General features: G+C 47.2%; 1 protein-coding gene across 2 annotated transcripts in view; it reads right to left on the bottom strand.

Moving 5' to 3' along the window:
- Positions 1 to 2,571: 2,571 nt before the first annotated feature.
- LOC118211950 (calcium/calmodulin-dependent 3',5'-cyclic nucleotide phosphodiesterase 1B-like) overlaps positions 2,572 to 14,388 on the bottom strand; it is a 33,803-nt gene continuing 21,986 nt past the window's right edge. For both annotated transcript variants that reach the window (XM_035389539.1, XM_035389540.1), the window contains exons 8-14: positions 11,639 to 11,764; positions 9,089 to 9,190; positions 7,885 to 8,005; positions 7,141 to 7,222; positions 6,300 to 6,417; positions 5,724 to 5,860; positions 2,572 to 2,729 (exon numbers count right to left, since the gene is read on the bottom strand). In XM_035389539.1, the coding sequence (XP_035245430.1) occupies positions 2,626 to 2,729; positions 5,724 to 5,860; positions 6,300 to 6,417; positions 7,141 to 7,222; positions 7,885 to 8,005; positions 9,089 to 9,190; positions 11,639 to 11,764 (790 nt within the window). In that variant the 3' untranslated portion in view covers positions 2,572 to 2,625. The remainder of the gene's footprint in view (positions 2,730 to 5,723; positions 5,861 to 6,299; positions 6,418 to 7,140; positions 7,223 to 7,884; positions 8,006 to 9,088; positions 9,191 to 11,638; positions 11,765 to 14,388) is intronic.

Genomic DNA, 14,388 nt, shown 5'->3' with positions numbered 1-14,388 from the left:
TGTAGCATATTGCAAGTGCCATGCATAAACATTGTACCTGCAAGAAAGGTAATTCTGAGAAACAGAAATGACTGTGTTTATTCTCCATTTACCAACTAGCATTATGATTTTTTCATTTCTAACTTTATTAGTTATGAGCTATGAAACTCAAACAGAAACAGAATAGAAATTAAGCCAGATGCGGACTTTCAATATTGTGTTAAAAAACAAACAAAGAAAACAAAAACATTATCAATGAAGTACTGACTCATAATATCAGAATACATAATACTTGTGACCCATAAATAGTTCCTAGTCATCACTACAGTACAGATTCAAAATATTTTACACCAAAAACACAAGGACAAAGGTGGGAAACAACTGCATCTATTAATAACTTTATTCTTGTAGTACTACATAACAAGATACAAAAAAACATTTTTCAATTAATTCAATTATTTGCACTTTAAGCTTTATTAAATATTATTAGTAAGTATATTACAGTAAAAAGATTAAACAGAAAAGGATTCAAAGTTGAAGACAGTCAAGCTAAAAAATAAAAAAATATAAAAAACTACCACCATGTTACTAGTTGCTGTTTGCAAGATTTTTAGCCCTTTCAAGCATAAGGCCAATTTTTCTGTGTTAAATTGTTATTTTTCTTAAGGCCTGGTTGTGTTTCTTAAGGCATGACTGTATAAAGGCTTGAAAAGGCTATCACTTGTGATGTATATCAATTTTTATATACAGTAATGTGCATAGAAACCACAAGTCAAAACAATCATGATGCACTGACCAACGGGTAGTCCTCAGTGAGGTGTCTGTCATTCATATGACATAGCAGTTTGTATTTACCAATCTGGCACAAACAGCTGGCTCTACGTTTTCCTGCTAAACCATGGCTGCTCTTTCCTAGTTACTGCACCCTGTGCAGAATATCAATTTGGAAGCACTTAAAACACAATCTTAAAATAGCAAGGGATCAAGTCTACTGAGAGTGAATTTAATCAGGATGTCTCATCTTTCTACCCTAAATGTGATGGAAAACAGCACAGTTCCACGGAGGATGAAGTGCATTTTCTTTGAGGTTCTCCTAACTGGAGCAAAAATTCATTCAGCAGACCACTACACTATTATCTCACATTAGACTGAATCTGAATTAGAATATTGGGATTGTCATTATATTATGGTGTATTCACAAATTAAACAATTTGTCTACGATTTAACCTGCAGCAAAAATGAATAAATGAACAAATGAATAAAGCTGGAAAAATATAAACAGATTCTGTGCAGTCTAAAATAGGGTGCCTATCCATAAAATGTGTAGGCACATGGTGGATTACTTTTGTCGCTCGTTAATAAACCTCATTAATAAATTCAACATCTGACTGATCAGAAGTGGATCCAACCCAGAAGCTGCAATAAACATGCAGTATAACATGACCAGCATGTTCGGTCTCCTCAAATATTATTCGCCATTAAGACTCGGCTTAAAGCTAAATCAGTAACCTACATTAGTGCTCGTGCTCTATCAAAGACCTGTCAGAGAAATGACTCCACATCAAAGCTTTTGATCTCAACGCGCAGTCCCCCCCCCCCCGCCCCCCCCCACCCCCCCCCCCCCCCGCCCCCCCCCCGCCCCCCCCCCACCCCCCCCCCCCCGCCCCCCCCCCACCCCCCCCCCCCCCCCCCAGCCTGGTTAAATCGAAGCCGGCCCCACTCAGCGCAGAGACTGTTTGAGATGCGTGCTCTTTGAGGAGGAAGTGCAGGAGGCCAGAGCTGTTGGCCCAGGGGAAGCTGGGAAGGGAGCGCAGGTTTGGCGTTGCGCTGCGGGGTCGCACGCCGCCCACGGCAGGGACGTCGCGGTGGATCCGCGGTCTGCTTTAGCCGGGCTCTGGCCGAGGCGTTCCGAGGGCTTCGGTAATTTTAACGTGTTATTTAGGTGTTCTAGCCAGGAGATGGCCGTCACACTCTCTCTCTAAACGGGGCCGCTGTTAAGGCCCTGGTCAGTTTGCCCCTGGGGTAGGACCCCGTCCACCCCCTGCAGGGTGGGGTATAATACGGGTCACCCATTGAGGGGGGGGTTTGGTGACTGGGAGGACACTCATCGCTCTCTGGCGACCCCTGCTGGAGCCAGCAGCCTGTGCACCGAAGCCACACGCGAAGCAACTGCTCCGACTAGCCACAGTGTGTGCTCAGTGTGTGCTCAGCATGTGCTCAGCATGTGCTCAGAGTGTGCTCAGCGTGTGCTCAGCATGTGCTCAGAGTGTGCTCAGAGTGTGCTCAGAGTGTGCTCAGCATGTGCTTAGAGTGTGCTCAGCGTGTGCTCAGCATGTGCTCAGCATGTGCTCAGAGTGTGCTCAGCATGTGCTTAGAGTGTGCTCAGTGTGCGGACGGCGGCTGCAAGGGAAGCAGTGGCCTGGCGTTTGCCGCCTTTCTGCGCTCCCCCGAATTGACGGTGGGGGTGCAGCAGCGGGGGCGGCCGGAGAGCAGGACTGGGCCGGCTAAAATTGGGAGAAGAGCAGGACGAAGCATAAAGAAGGAGAGGGCCGGTGAGGCGTGGAGGTGGCAGAAGTTACGCGTGTTCGTTCGGCGGCTGCGGCGCGGAGCGGGGGCGGAGTCTAGCCACCGCCCCGGCGGCAGCCTTCACTGCGGCGTAGCGTTCTCTTCCGGGCTTTTCCGCGAACCCTCCTCGGAGTCGGAGTCAGCGCTGGGCGAGAGCTCTGCCGTAGAGCTCTGATCCAGGGAACCTGTCAGGGGGAAACAGAAAAGGCGGAAGGTTCACTTTTACTTTACTATCAATAAAGGTTAAAGGTGACAAAGAGGGCAGGTCCCTGAAATGGCTGGACCACCATGTGCATTAGGGAGGTTCAGCATGAAGGGCTAAATTAGGGGCAGGTATTCAGGCGAGGTTCTGGATGAAGAGCTAAATTAGAGGCAGGTACTGAAGTGAGGTTCTGTATGAAGGGCTAAATTAGAGGCAGGTACTCAGGTGAGGTTCTGGATGAAGAGCTAAATTAGAGGCAGGTACTGAAGTGAGGTTCTGCATGAAGAGCTAAATTAGAGGCAGGTACTCAGGTGAGGTTCTGCATGAAGAGCCAAATTAGAGGCAGGTACTCAGGTGAGGTTCTGCATGAAGAGCCAAATTAGAGGCAGGTATTCAGGTGAGGTTCTGCATGAAGAGCTAAATTAGAGGCAGGTACTCAGGTGAGGTTCTGCATGAAGAGCTAAATTAGAGGCAGGTACTCAGGTGAGGTTCTGCACGAAGGGCTAAATTAGAGGCAGGTACTCAGGTGAGGTTCTGCATGAAGAGCTAAATTAGAGGCAGGTACTCAGGTGAGGTTCTGCATGAAGAGCTAAATTAGAGGCAGGTACTCAGGTGAGGCTCTGCATGAAGAGTTAAATTAGAGGCAGGTACTCAGACTCTGTGCTTGCCCTGGTGAAAGAGCTGCAGTAAACACTGTTTCACTCAGAATCCTTGTCCTCGACCTTCTTTCTGTGCGTTACTTATATATAATACTTAAGGATAATACAGTTAAGATTTCGTGTTTAAAATGAGTTTTCCTCAGTTTCCATTGAAGACAGAATTAGAACATATCACCTCTGGAAGTAGGTTATAATCTGCTTTCCATTATTAATGACTCGCTGTTTGCTTTGTAGCTTATTTATTTGTTTTGCAGTTTCTCGCTGGAGTGCCACCCGCCGAAGTTTATTTTAATTTGTCCCTGCCAAGTTGGCGATGTCCTGCCATGATCAAAGCTTTCTACAACCAAAGTGTGCTGTTTAAAAATAATTATTCATCTATGCCCTTCATTGTTTTTAAACGATTTCCTTATTTCTGCATGCAGTAAGCCATCTGGAGTGTAAATACATCTAGCATGCACAACAGTGTTTAAACAATACTCAAAAAATAAATAATAATGACAAAGCACATTACAAACTAAATGCCAGTTTTCCCACATGCTTGGTGACATAATAAAAGGCATTTCCTACAGCAAGCATAGTCACAATGATCCTCATTTATCAATATTTTCGTAAAAATGTATATACATTTACGTGTAATTGGAAACTAACTAACGGTTAATTCAGTTGGATTTATCAAACACGCATAGACACAGCTTTTTTTAATATTCGTGCGCGTATGCTGATAAATACCAATTCATTGTAAATGAAAAGCAAGTTCACAGAACTTGCAATTAGCGTAAATTGACCTGCTAAAATACCATATAAGGAGCTTGGAATTCCATTGCAGACAATTTAAAGAGATATGGCCAAGTAACGACAAAGGGGGGGAAAAAAGTCTTGAGGGGAGATTGAAGAGCTGTTAATGGAAGTACAAGCCAAAAAAAAACGTATTTATTCAGTGTAAGCAGTGGAGTGTCAGGGCCGGGTAAACTAACGCCTGGAAAAATCAAGTTCCGCGTACTATGCAACCGGTAAAATGGAAATGGTTTGACATGAAACTGGAGGCAAAGAAGAAAAACCTAGCCCTCAAACTAAGCACATCAGTCACATGTGCTTGGGGAGGTCAGAGTTCGGCCCAGTTGTCTGTGCTGGATGAACGCATTAGCCAATATGTAGGAGAGATGTCGCTGTCCGAAATTACCCCGGAGGATCACAGCGATGTGTTTTCCCTGTCCTTGGATCTATTGTCGTTCAACTCCGAAGGTAGGTTTTTGAATACAAGCCTTGTAGTACGCTTCATACCAGCAAATAGTATTGTTTAAACTGACGCCAGCATGGCTAATAACAAATCGTATCAAATGGATTGTACGAACTGATTGTTTTTATTAAGAGGAACTAGGCCAGTGGTAAGCAACCCTGCTGCTGGAGATGTCCTGCCCTGTAGGTTTTCCTTTCAAAATGAAATATTTCATTTGAAAGATCGATTGGAATTATAAAAGCACAAACATACAAAACAAGCTTTACAACTGTGTTTTTGTTGCCCACACAAAATGAACAGCTTAGAGCAGTTTGTACATTGAATCAATCAAAAATCAAAAATCCTTCGGCTCACATTGGATAAACGTGGCCAAATGCATGTGTGTTATATTGCAAAACATTAGACTGTATATATTTCCAGCCACTTCAGTAGGCCACTTTAGGGCTAACATTGTTAATGGAAAAACTCAAAATTCTGCTACATTTGTTCTGTGTATGTTGAAAGATAAACAGTTCACTGAAGAATGGATTATTGTGTAAATTAAGCTCTCAAAGGGGGAGGGCTGTTGACCGGGGTCATACCCACCCTTGGCCGGGGTCATACCCACCCTTGGCCGGGGTCATACCCGCCCTTGACCGGGGTCATACCCACCCTTGGCCGTTCATACCCACCCTTGGCCGGGGTCATACCCACCCTTGGCCGGGGTCATACCCACCCATGTCCGGTCATACCCACCCTTGGCCGTTCATACCCACCCTTGGCCGGGGTCATACCCACCCTTGGCCGTTCATACCCACCCTTGGCCGGGGTCATACCCACCCTTGGCCGGTCATACCCACCCTTGGCAGGGGTCATACCCACCCTTGGCCGGGGTCACACCCACCCTCGGCAGGGGTCATACCCACCCTTGGCAGGGGTCATACCCACCCTTGGCAGGGGTGATACCCACCCTCGGCAGGGGTGATACCCACCCTTGGCAGGGGTGATACCCACCCTTGGCAGGGGTGATACGCACCCTTGGCAGGGGTGATACCCACCCTTGGCCGGGGTCATACCCACCCTTGGCAGGGGTCATACACACCGTTTACCGCTCTCTCCTTCCATTTGAACTTGTTCTCCTCGGTGTGCCGGGTCCAGGTGGAGCGGAAGCTGACGAGCTCGGCCGTGATGTGAGCCAGACTCCACTGCAGGCCCCTGGAGCTCTCCTTCCACAGCAGACTGAAAGGCAAAAATAATAATAATTAGCCACCAAAATACAAAAATAAAAACTATTTTATATGGAATATGTTTCTGTTACTATTCAGAGTTTCAATATTTAATTTGAAAATGTAGTAACTGAAAGCTTATGCGTCAGTATATGGTCCAATGTCACACAAGACGTGCACAAAACATTAATTAAATCCATTTAGCTGCTCTTACTGCATACATGTGAAAGAATGAACGCAAGTGTATTTGCCTTATTTAACTATGGGAGCAGTAATGCCAGTCCAGGAGAACAACAGTCACAGGCCAGTGACTCTCACTACAGTACTAATGCAAATGCATTCTGTACACAAGAACCAGGGATACTAATCCTAAATACATAGCCTACAGATTACATCCACAGCAAGCGCACAGGAGAAGATTTTAAAAGCCTAAAATGGAGTCCACAGAACACCTGTTTCGATTGCAGGGGTCGGGCGGTTCGGGGTTCTCCTGGACCAGCGGGATGACGATCCGCTCGGCCATGTCCGTCAGCAGGGAGAAGGTGGGGTCCACGATGAAATCGATAAAGCCTGCGGGCGCAAAATGGCCACCGGTCATTCAGTGGTGGGAGAGTGAGCTTTCTGAAATGGGTGGAGCTACAGCTAGCTGTCAGTCATTCAGTCATGTGTCAATACATTTAGAAACTTTGCTCTCCACAGCAGAGTACAATGATAGATCAGTCCCTGATGGCATATGGAAGCTCTGCCTATTTTTCACTCTGTGAAGTATTGGCTTCCCGTCAGTACTGTTTCTCAGTAACATGTTCTCATGTGCTTTCATGGAATGGTGATTTGGTCATGCCAAACCTATATGCATACATAACTCCAAAATGCCATTACTGTTAATTTTGCCGCTCAAAACATTGGTAACCTTTTTTAAGGTAGTTATTCATTTTTCATGTATACTCCTTTTCCACACAAAAAGCATAATCTATTTACATTGAGAAAGTACAAATGAAGCAATCTTAAACAATATCTGTGGCAGTATTTCTGTTGGACAGAGTTAATCTACACAGCCTTAAATGCTTCTTCAGTAAACATTGTGTTTGGAATGTCCTTGAGAGCCAGCTGCTGATGAACTGCATGTCTTAGTTAGTTATTGTCCTTGTCATTAGTGCGTCATACGGAACAATTACAGTAGATTACTGTAGTGATGTGGTGCGTTGTACAGGACATTTACAGTAGATTACCGTAGTGATGTGGTGTGTTGTACAGAGCATTTACAGTAGATTACTGTACTGTGTGGTACATTACCTATCTGGGATTGGGCCACTAAGGTGCTCTTACGATCACACAAGGGAGAGAATGGGAGTCCCATCTCTGCCTCTCTATCCCCCTAAAAAAAACAAGAGAATCTGTTTTACTGCACATTGCGGGGACCCCAGCCCTGCTTCTGTAGAGCAACAAGTTCTGCTGGGGTCCCCAGCCCCGGTCCTGGAGAGCCGCAGGGTCTGCTAGGGTCCCCAGCCCTGGTCCTGTAGAGCTGCAGGGTCTGCTGGGGTCCCCAGCCCTGGTCCTGTAGAGCTGCAGGGTCTGCTGGGGTCCCCAGCCCTGGTCCTGGAGAGCCGCATGGTCTGCTGGGGTCCCCAGCCCTGGTCCTGGAGAGCTGCAGGGTCTGCTGTGTTTTCCTGTTACTCCACTTTTTATTGATCGATTAAAGCAATGGATTACACAGACATATCTGTAGGTGGGCAGACACCTGCTCATAGGTCCATAGGTGAGCATTGACCTGCTCATATGTTCATAGGTGAATGTGTACCTGCTTATTAGTCCATAGATGAGCATTTACCTGCTCATTGGTCCACGGATAAGCGTTTACCTGCTCATTGGTCCATAGATGAGCGTGTACTTGCTCATTCGTTCATAGGTGTGTGGTTACCTGCTCATAGGTCAATAGATGAATGTTTACAGGCTCATAGGACCATAGGTGACTGTAACCTGCTCATAAGTCCATAGGTAAATGTATACCTGCTCTTAGGTCCATAGGTGAGTGTGTACCTGTCTGAAGAACTCCTCCATCAGGGCCTTGGTCCAGCGAGAGTGCAGAGTCCAGGGTTTGGTGGGGTGGCTGATGTCAGCAGTGTGGAGCAGCAGGGACAAAGCTTTGGGTTTATCTACCCTGCAAAGGCACACACAGAGCCCAGTTTCCCCTCTGTCTCTACCTGTGTCCCTGCACAGGCACACACAGAGCCCAGTTTCCCCTCTGCCTCTACCTGTATCCCAGCACAGACACACACAGAGCCCAGTTTCCCCTCTGTCTCTACCTGTATCCCAGCACAGACACACACAGACCCCAGTTTCCCCTCTGTCTCTACCTGTGTCCCAGCACAGACACACAGAGCTGAACTGATAAAGAGACAGAGTCCATACAGAAAACAGACTGGAGTAAACTAATCTCTGTACTGATGGAGAGACAGACCCCATGACCATAACTGGGAACATTTATGCCTAATTATACTGCCATTCCCAGGAACAAAACTGTGGTACCAAGTGCTCAACAAACACAGAAACTATACTTCTCTTTCATACAAATCACAAGGTACATTTACATCTTCTCTGGGGGTGAGTCATTGGCCCCCTGTCTGATTGGTTACGAGACATGTCTGTTATAAGATCTCGGGCTCTGCCAGACATTAGGGTGTTGTCCATGCAATTTCCAACACTCAAAAACACAACCTCACCTGTGCATCCGCAGGACAAATTTCAAAATATGTTTCATACACACTAAAAATGACATTTTCATGCACACGTAATGCATAGGCTTTTCCTGACCATGGGAACCTGGGAAGAATTTGGCCTGCACTTCAGTCCTTATCCTCAAGGTGTCACTGTAGGTGCTGTTGCATTAATCAATAATTATGCAGTTAAGGACCAACTGGAGGGCTGCCGGCCTCTGAAGCAGGGGTGTCTGTGAAGGAGTCTGGTGCCGGTACAGTGTTTTGCTGTATCTCAGCACTGACAGATCTGATTCAACCAATCAAGGGCCGTGTCCAGAACAGCGTACTTGCTTACTATTGAATACAATACAACTTGAATACTCGATAGTAGGCAAGTAAGCGGTTTTGAGCATGGCCTTGTTTGAATAACATAAGGTACCAAATGTGTTATTTGCTCAAAGTAAATCTCGGTGTTGGAGGGTGTAACCACAGGTTAGAACTGAGGTGGAACAGAAAACAGGAAACCGGAATCATGGGTACTTTACCGTTCCTGCTGCTGCAAACAGGCCCTCATGCCTTTGACCTGGAGGAGGTGGGAGGACATGTCTGTGCCCAGAACCATCTCTATGACCAACGAGCGCAGCTCCCTACCACACAGCAGAGAGAACATGAGTCACTCACACGCAAAAACACACACACACTCTCTCTCTCTCACACACACACAGACACTCTCTCACTCACACACACACACACACACACTCTCAGACACTCTCTCACTCACACACAAAAACACACACACTCTCTCTCTCTCACACACACACAGACACACACTCTCAGACACTCTCTCACTCACACACACACACAATCTCAGACACTCTCTCACTCACACACACACACACACACACTCTCAGACACTCTCTCACTCACACACACACACACACACACACACAATCTCACACAGACACTCTCTCACTCACACACACACACACTCACTCTCACACACATACACTCACACTACACACACACACACTCACTCTCACACACTCACACTCACATGCACACACACGCACACATTCATACACACACACACACACTATACACACACGCACTCTCACACACATACACTCACACCACACACACACTCACTCTCACACACTCACACTCATACACGCACACAATATGCACACACACACTCACATACTCACACTACACACACACACTCTCTCACACACTCACACACACACTCTCACACGCACACACACACACACACACACACACGCACACACCAGAGACTACACACACTGTGGGATTCACACACAGACCACAGCTAATACAGGTGTCACAGTACAGCTCTGCAGAAGAGTAGAGGTACTAACTGAGCAGTCAGTCATACAAGCTTGAACCTGGAAGTAGCACACACAACCGGGCCTTATGGCAGGGCTTCCCAACCGCGGGCCATGAGAGGGGTTGAGCAGGGTCACAACATCGGTGTTAAAAAACAACTGTCAGCAAATTCATCTGTAGTAGATATACGCACGATACCAATGGCAGTGTGCATGCAGATGCTTTGACATTTTAAAAAAAATGTATTTAACCTTTATTTACCCAGGGTAGGTTCACTGAGCACGGATGCTCTTTTGCAGCAATGCCCTGCTTCACACTCATACACATTCACACCTGGGAGCTGCCCAGTACAACCACAATCCTCTATTGTTGGCCACTGAGCAGCTCCACTGGAGTGAGAGAACTTTTTTTAGCCAATTAAATCAGGGGATGATTAGGTGGCAAGTTTTTGACATATGTTATCAACGTGCATATTTATATGTTAGGCTACAGTTTCAGAAGAGATGGGTCCCAGGAAATGTATTTACTCATAAAGCCAGTTGTGGGCTCAAAGAAATTCTAGAGGCACTGCAGTATCAGACTCCCTATCGCAGATGCAGAAATACGAGCATCAGCCTAAAGAGAAATGAGTCACACTTTCCACTGATTAAAAAAGTTAGCAATGCTGGCGAAATTATACAGACATGTTTCTTAGCGATAGGAAATACAACATGGGAAATGAAGCTGTGTTTGATAAATGAAGGCTGGAAAAATGAAACCATTGGCAAGAAGTCAAAGATAGTGGACCACTGAAAAGGACATGTTGAAAAGGACTAATAAATAAATGTGATAATGAGAGTCAAATTACCTCAGGTTTGGTTATTGATTAGTAAGATTTATAGCAACAAAACTAGAGTAACACGTTTAAAAAAAAACAAGATGACAGTAATCTATGTAATGATTCCAATCAGACACTGAAAATGAAAAAAAAAAAAGTTCACCAAAACCTCTCGCGTCGTGATGACCTTCTTTACAGAGCACATGACGTGTTATCAATCGCAATCAGAATGACGCTGAGTGCTAGAGGCAGTGGTCGTTTCGAGACGGTTTGCTGATCTGACAAAACGTGAAGCCAGAAACGCAGAGATGGAAGCCTAACTGAAGTGCTTTCCGGCGGCGTAGGTTTTGTTGAATTAATTTCCACAAAAGCAAACGAGACTTTCTAAGTTGGCCGAGTGCTTTCAGGCCTGCCTCTGCTGTCCTTCGCACATTTCAAAGTCCTCACAGCTCATGCAGGAATTAGGGGACACAGCATCGGTTCAGACTTAAAGCCTTTGAAAGTGTGATAATGAACACGATCCGTTTCATACGGCACTTCGGCTGTAACTGTCTCAGTGTGTGACCTCGCACCATGAGTGTGTGACTTAGCCTGTCATGTCTGAATCCTTTTAAAAAGCAAGTGGTACCCAAAATGCACTGCAGTGCTGGTCAGAGTATTTGGTAGGCCCAGAGTCGAAAGGGGCGAACAGAGTATAATCCACAACCAGCCTGAGCTGTTGCTGCTGGAACACGAAACAGGAGAGGGCGCTATATCAGACAGGGAAGAGGATAAGGAGGAGAACAGTAAGAGGATAAGGAAGGGAACAGGAAACAGAAGAGAGAGCTCTATATCGGACAGGGAAGAGGATAAGGAAGAGAACAGGAAACAGGAGAAGGTTCTAGACCTCACGGTGAAGTGGGGAAGGACAGAACCAGGCGAGGGTAGCTCTTACGTCCACTCCTCGCGGGAGAGGTTGATGAAGATGTTCATCTCTTCGTCCTGCATCAGGCGGTACGTGGCACTGACGTGGTGACTCTCCAGAACCGACCGGTCGTTGTAGATCAGGGCAAAGTCGGACCTTTCAGAGGGCAGGGAGCACACAAACGCACGTTAGCCTACTGCTACACCCTGTCTTTGGCCTGCCTTCAACTGACCTTTATTCTGCTCACTGTATCAAAGCGAAATTGAAAGACAGAACGTGGGAAGAAGGTGTAAATTGAAAGACAGAACGTGGGAAGAAGGTGGAAATGGCTTTGTTTAGTGCATCTGCAGCAGTGGGGGGGGGGGGGGGGGCTGCAGTACAATAAACTCTGGAGGAGACATTTGCAGTTACTACACATTACCTGAGAGGCGCACATTTTGAGAAGAATAGTAAAGTTCAAAGAAAATGCTTTAAATCAGTAACAAGGGGTTAGAGTTATGTATGGTTCTGTATAACACACACACACACACACACACACACACACACACACACACACTGGCACCTCCAACAGCACATGAATGTCCCTCACCAACCCCAAAACGTATGTGGATTCAACTCTAACAGGAATAAATTGATCTCAGATTTCTTTCTCTTGATTATTCTTCCAGTAGTCTGTTGTTTTTCCACTGTTTAAAAAAAAAATCTGTTTCTGTTGCACTGAAATATTGTGTTCTGTGTAATGACCAGAAAAGGAATCATAATTATAGGTGGGAGACATTACAGTCAATTGCAGTGGATGTTTTATATCTATTCCTGTTTATTTGCATTAGTGGAAAGTGCATTTTTCCAATGTATGTAAGTAGAACAGATGTGGCTGATGCTTTTGGCCTGAAAAGCCTTTTTGTGTCCTTTTTAAGGACTCAAAGCTCAAGAGAGATTGGTTGTTTTTTGAAGCAATAGACGCCATTGAAGTAGAAGCTAAATATAATGAGGCTACTTGGAGTGGGAGTGGAACTGCGGTCCACAGTGGAGCACGTCAGAGAAGCACGACCTTCGTGCGCAGCAAAGCCAAGGCCCTCGTGACCCCACATAAATTAACCTGCGCGGCTTTTCCAGGACCTGCACGAACGTACTGAAACGAGGAGCCCTCCTCCCCCTGAGCGCCTCACAGAGCTGACCTCTCTGCTTCCCAAAATTAACCCTGAGAACGAACGCCCAGAGACGATGCTCCAGCAGTCCAGCAGGGGGCACAATGGGCTGTTCTCTCAGGCTCGGGGGCAGAGGGCTGTTCTCTCAGTCTGTGGGGGTATTAGGGCTGTTCACTCGGGCTGTGGGGGTATTAGGGCAGTAAATGTATCCGGGTAGAGGGCTTTTCCCTCAGGCTGTGGGGGTAGAAGGGCTGTTCGCTCAGGCTGTGGGGGTATTAGGGCTGTTCTCTCAGGCTGTGGGGGTATTAGGGCAGTAAATGTGCCCAGGGCAGAGGGCTGTGGGGGTATTAGGGCAGTAAATGTATCCGGGTAGAGGGCTTTTCCCTCAGGCTGTGGGGGTAGAAGGGCTGTTCGCTCAGGCTGTGGGGGTATTAGGGCTGTTCTCTCAGGCTGTGGGGGTATTAGGGCAGTAAATGTGCTCAGGGCAGAGGGCTGTGGGGGTATTAGGGCAGTAAATGTGCCTGGGGCAGAGGGCTGTTCCCTCAGGCTGTGAGGGTATTAGGGCTGTTCTCTCAGGCTGTGGGGGTATTAGGGCAGTAAATGTGCCCGGGGCAGAGGGCTGTGGGGGTATTAGGGCAGTGAATGTGCCAGGGGCAGAGGGCCGTGGGGGTATTAGGGCAGTAAATGTGCCCGGGGCAGAGGGCCGTGGGGGTATTAGGGCCGTGGGGGACTCTCAGGCGTTTGCGCTTGCTAAGGTGCAGGCTGAGCTCGAGCGGCGCTGCAGGAGCGGCAGGTCTCCGCGGGCCGCAGATGGAGGTGTTTTTCTGGGGCAGTCTGCAGACGGCTGCGGGGAGCGTGCGGTGTTTCTGTGGCCGGGCTGCAGCGGCGCATGCATGCAAACGCTTCCTTTTCCCCTCCTTCCTCTTAAGAGGGCCGTCGAAGCTGCGCCTCGCACAAAATGCTAATCGGTTGTGTCGACGCCGCTCCGCGAGGCCCAGGAAGCGTAACTCTGAGACGCGCCGGTCCCTAACGCCCCCGGCGGCGGCGCGGGAGGGCTGACTGCCGGCAGGCAGGAACCCGCCAGCTTTATTTACGAGCGCTAAACCGGCTGGCAGTCTGCTGCAGGGAAGGGGATTTGTGTGCACTGCACTGTACCGCTGACTGCAGCAATATTTCACCATTTTCAGGACATGAGAGGATCACAGTGTGTGTGTGTCTTACCTGGTGTGTATGTGGAAGTTGTGTGTCGTACCTGGTGTGTATGTGGAGGTTGTGTGTCTTACCTGGTGTGTATGTGGAAGGTGTGTGTCCTACCTGGTGTGTATGTGGAAGGTGTGTGTCCTACCTGGTGTGTATGTGGAAGGTGTGTGTGTCCTACCTGGTGTGTATGTGGAGGTTTTGTGTGTCCTACCTGGTGTGTATGTGGAAGTTGTGTGTCCTACCTGGTGTGTATGTGGAGCTTGTGTGTCGTACCTGGTGTGTATGTAGAGGTTGTGTGTCCTACCTGGTGTGTATGTGGAGGTTTTGTGTGTCCTACCTGGTGTGTATGTGGAAGTTGTGTGTCCTACCTGGTGTGTATGTGGAGCTTGTGTGTCGTACCTGGTGTGTATGTAGAGGTTGTGTGTTGTACCT

The sequence above is a fragment of the Anguilla anguilla genome, chromosome 13 (genome assembly GCF_013347855.1).
Source record: "Anguilla anguilla isolate fAngAng1 chromosome 13, fAngAng1.pri, whole genome shotgun sequence".
In the NCBI taxonomy this organism is placed as follows: Eukaryota; Metazoa; Chordata; class Actinopteri; order Anguilliformes; family Anguillidae; genus Anguilla; species Anguilla anguilla.
This window is presented reverse-complemented; position numbering and strand designations above follow the sequence as displayed.